The sequence below is a fragment of the Macaca nemestrina genome, chromosome 17, assembly GCF_043159975.1.
Source record: "Macaca nemestrina isolate mMacNem1 chromosome 17, mMacNem.hap1, whole genome shotgun sequence".
Classification (NCBI taxonomy): domain Eukaryota; kingdom Metazoa; phylum Chordata; class Mammalia; order Primates; family Cercopithecidae; genus Macaca; species Macaca nemestrina.
In genome coordinates, this window is record NC_092141.1 from 6,394,885 (window position 1) to 6,397,796 (window position 2,912).

The window sequence follows — 2,912 nt, forward strand, 5'->3', positions numbered from 1 at the left end:
TTTGGGAACCCTGGAAAAACACAGCAGCAGAACATCTGATCATTCCTTTGCCCAACAAGAAAGATAACTCATATCTGATATTTCCCAAACCCCAAAATAGCGACGGAAGGCATTGCAGGTTGACCCTTTCCACTGCTAAATCAAAGTCCCTCCAACAATATGGGTAGCAAGCCTGGTACCACCCACAAGGGAGATCCTTTGGAAGACCTGCTAACAATAATTGACCAGGAGAAGTGCTCTCTTCCCACTGAGCCTGAGACTCCTCTCCTGCCAAGAGATACTGGGGTAGTCAGCAGCACCAGCAAAGGAGTCCCTACCACAACAAACAGCCCAGCCCAGAGAGCCTTTTTATCCTCCTGGGCCTGAAACGCTGCTTTTCACTGACAGACATTCAGTAGCCTGGCCCAGGGAAATGCTTTTGCACCATCAGGCAGCTGTAGCAGGAACTAGTGGGAGCAACAGCAGGACCAAATAAACCAACCGACCAAAAGAATACCACAAAAGTTCTGAAAGTTAAACCATCACTGGAACTGTATCCCACAAAAAGTAAGTTAGGACCAGCATGCTAATCCTAAACAGAGTGGCACCTGTTTAAAAAAAAATTTAAATAGGACCCAGTGTCTCCTAACATAAATGATGAAATGTGCAGGGTACAACCAAAAATGACTCATCCCACCAAGAACCACAAAAATCACAATTCGAGTAAGAAAAGACAACCAACTGATGCCAACAGTGAGATAAGTCATATGGCAGGATTCTCTGACAGGGATTTGAAAGCAGCCATCACAAAGATCTGTCAATGGTAAATTACAAATTCTCTTGAAACAAATGAGAAACCAAAAAAAAAAAAAAAAAATCTCAGTTTTAAAAAGTTATTTAAGAAACAACAAAAGGAAATTATAGAACTGAAAAATATAATAAATATTTTCTGAGGCTCAGACTGGCCCGCGGAGCTGCAGCAGTCCTTCGAACCCTCCTCGCCCTCCCCACCAACATCATGCTCCAGTTCCTGCTTGGATTTACACTGGGCAACGTGGTTGGAATGTATCTGGCTCAGAACTATGACACACCAAACCTGGCTAAAAAACTTGAAGACATTAAAAAGGACTTGGATGCCAAGAAGAAACCCCCTAGAGCATGAGATTGTCTCCAGCACTGCCTTCGGGAAACACTGATTCTACTGCTCTTGAGGGCCTCCTTTACCATCTGAACCAAAAGCTTTTGTTTTCGTCTCCAGCCTCAGCACTTCTCTTCTTTGCTAGACCCTGTGTTTTTTGCTTTAGAGTAAGCAAAATGGGGCCCCAATTTGAGAACTACCCTACAGTTCCAACATGCTCACCTCTTCCCATATTCCCTTTCCAACTGCATGGGAGGTTCTAAGACTGGAATTGTGGTGCTAGATTAGTAAACATGACTTTTAATGGGAAAAAAAAAAAGAAAGAAAGAAATATTTGCTGTATGGCCTCAGAAAGTCGAATGTGGATGACAGAGGATATAGTCAGTGAACTTGAGGAGAGATAAATAGAATTCACTCAATCTAAACAACAGGTTACAAGCTAGATGAAAAAACAATAAACAGAGCCTCAGAGACTCAGATGACAATAACAAAAGATTATCAGACGTCAACATTTGTATTATGAGAGTCCCAGAAGAGAAGGAAAAGAGTGAAGAAATAATGAAGATTATTTGAAGAAATAATGGCTGAAAGCTCCCCAAATTTGGCAAAAGATGCAGACTTTCCAGTTTAAGAAGATGAATGAAACCCAAATAAGATAAACCCCCAAGGAAGTAAAAAACATCATAATTAAACTTCTGAAAAGTAGAGACAAAGAGAACTAATCTTGAAAGGAGCCAGAAAGAAATGATGTATTACTTACAAGAAAATACCAATTTAACTGAAAGCAGATTTCTCATCTGAAACCGTGGAGGCCAGAGAGAGTGGCACAAAATTCTCAATAGTAAAAAGAAAGAACTGTCAACTGCAAATTCTATATCTGGTGAAACGATTCTTCGGGAATGAAGGGGAAATAAAGACGTTCTTAGACAAAGAAAAACAAAAATAATTTGTTGCTAGGTGACCTACCCTTAAAGATTGGCTAGAGAAAGTTCTTTTAACACAAAGAAAATTATTTAAACAATGATTTTAGATCACTATGAAGGAAGAAGGAACATAAAAAGGAGAAATGCATAGATTACCCTTTTTAAAATAAATTTTATAAACCATATTTAATGATCAGGCACCGTGGCTCACACCTGTAATTCCAGCACTTGGGAGGCCGAGGCGGGCGGATCAAGAGGTCAGGAGATTGAGACCATCCTGGCTACCATGGTGAAACCCCATCTTTACTAAAAATACAAAAAAATTAGCCGGGCATGGTGGCGGGTGCCTGTAGTCCCAGCTACTCAGGAGGCTGAGGCAGGAGAATGGCGTGAAACTGGGAGGCAGAGCTTGCCGTGAGCTGAGATTGTGCCACTGCACTCCAGCCTCCATCTCAAAAAAAAAAAAAAAGAAGAATAGAGTGAGAGAGATTACTCTATTCAATATTATTGTTACAGTAATCAGGATAATGTGGTGTGGTAAGGAGATACACACATGATGGCTGAGCAAGGTGTTGATTCTACCTCCGTTACTGAGAGCCCACAGCATCTCAGCAGTAGGTTTCTCGTTTGAGCACCTAGCTGGTGCAGGGGACCTGGAGTTCAGTTTGAGTCATGCAGTCTGCGATCCAGACAAGGCATTGATCGTGAGGAATGAGCTGCCAGGGGCTCCAGCAGAGGGAGAGGGGCTGGGGACCGAGGTGTCATGAGTGGAGTGATGACCGCTGTCTCTCTGTCCCTTCCCTAAGCTGTCTCCTCGCTGTTCTAGCGGCTCTGACCGCCCCAGTGGAAAATTTTTCTCCCTCCCAGCCAGG

General features: G+C 42.6%; 1 protein-coding gene across 1 annotated transcript; it reads left to right on the forward strand.

The window, feature by feature from the left end:
- The first annotated feature begins 937 nt into the window (after nt 1-937).
- LOC105472734 (short transmembrane mitochondrial protein 1) lies at nt 938-1,506 on the forward strand. The gene has a single exon (XM_011726268.2). The coding sequence runs from the start codon at nt 998-1,000 to the stop codon at nt 1,139-1,141; it is 144 nt and encodes a 47-aa protein (XP_011724570.1). The 5' UTR covers nt 938-997; the 3' UTR covers nt 1,142-1,506.
- Nucleotides 1,507-2,912: the final 1,406 nt, after the last annotated feature.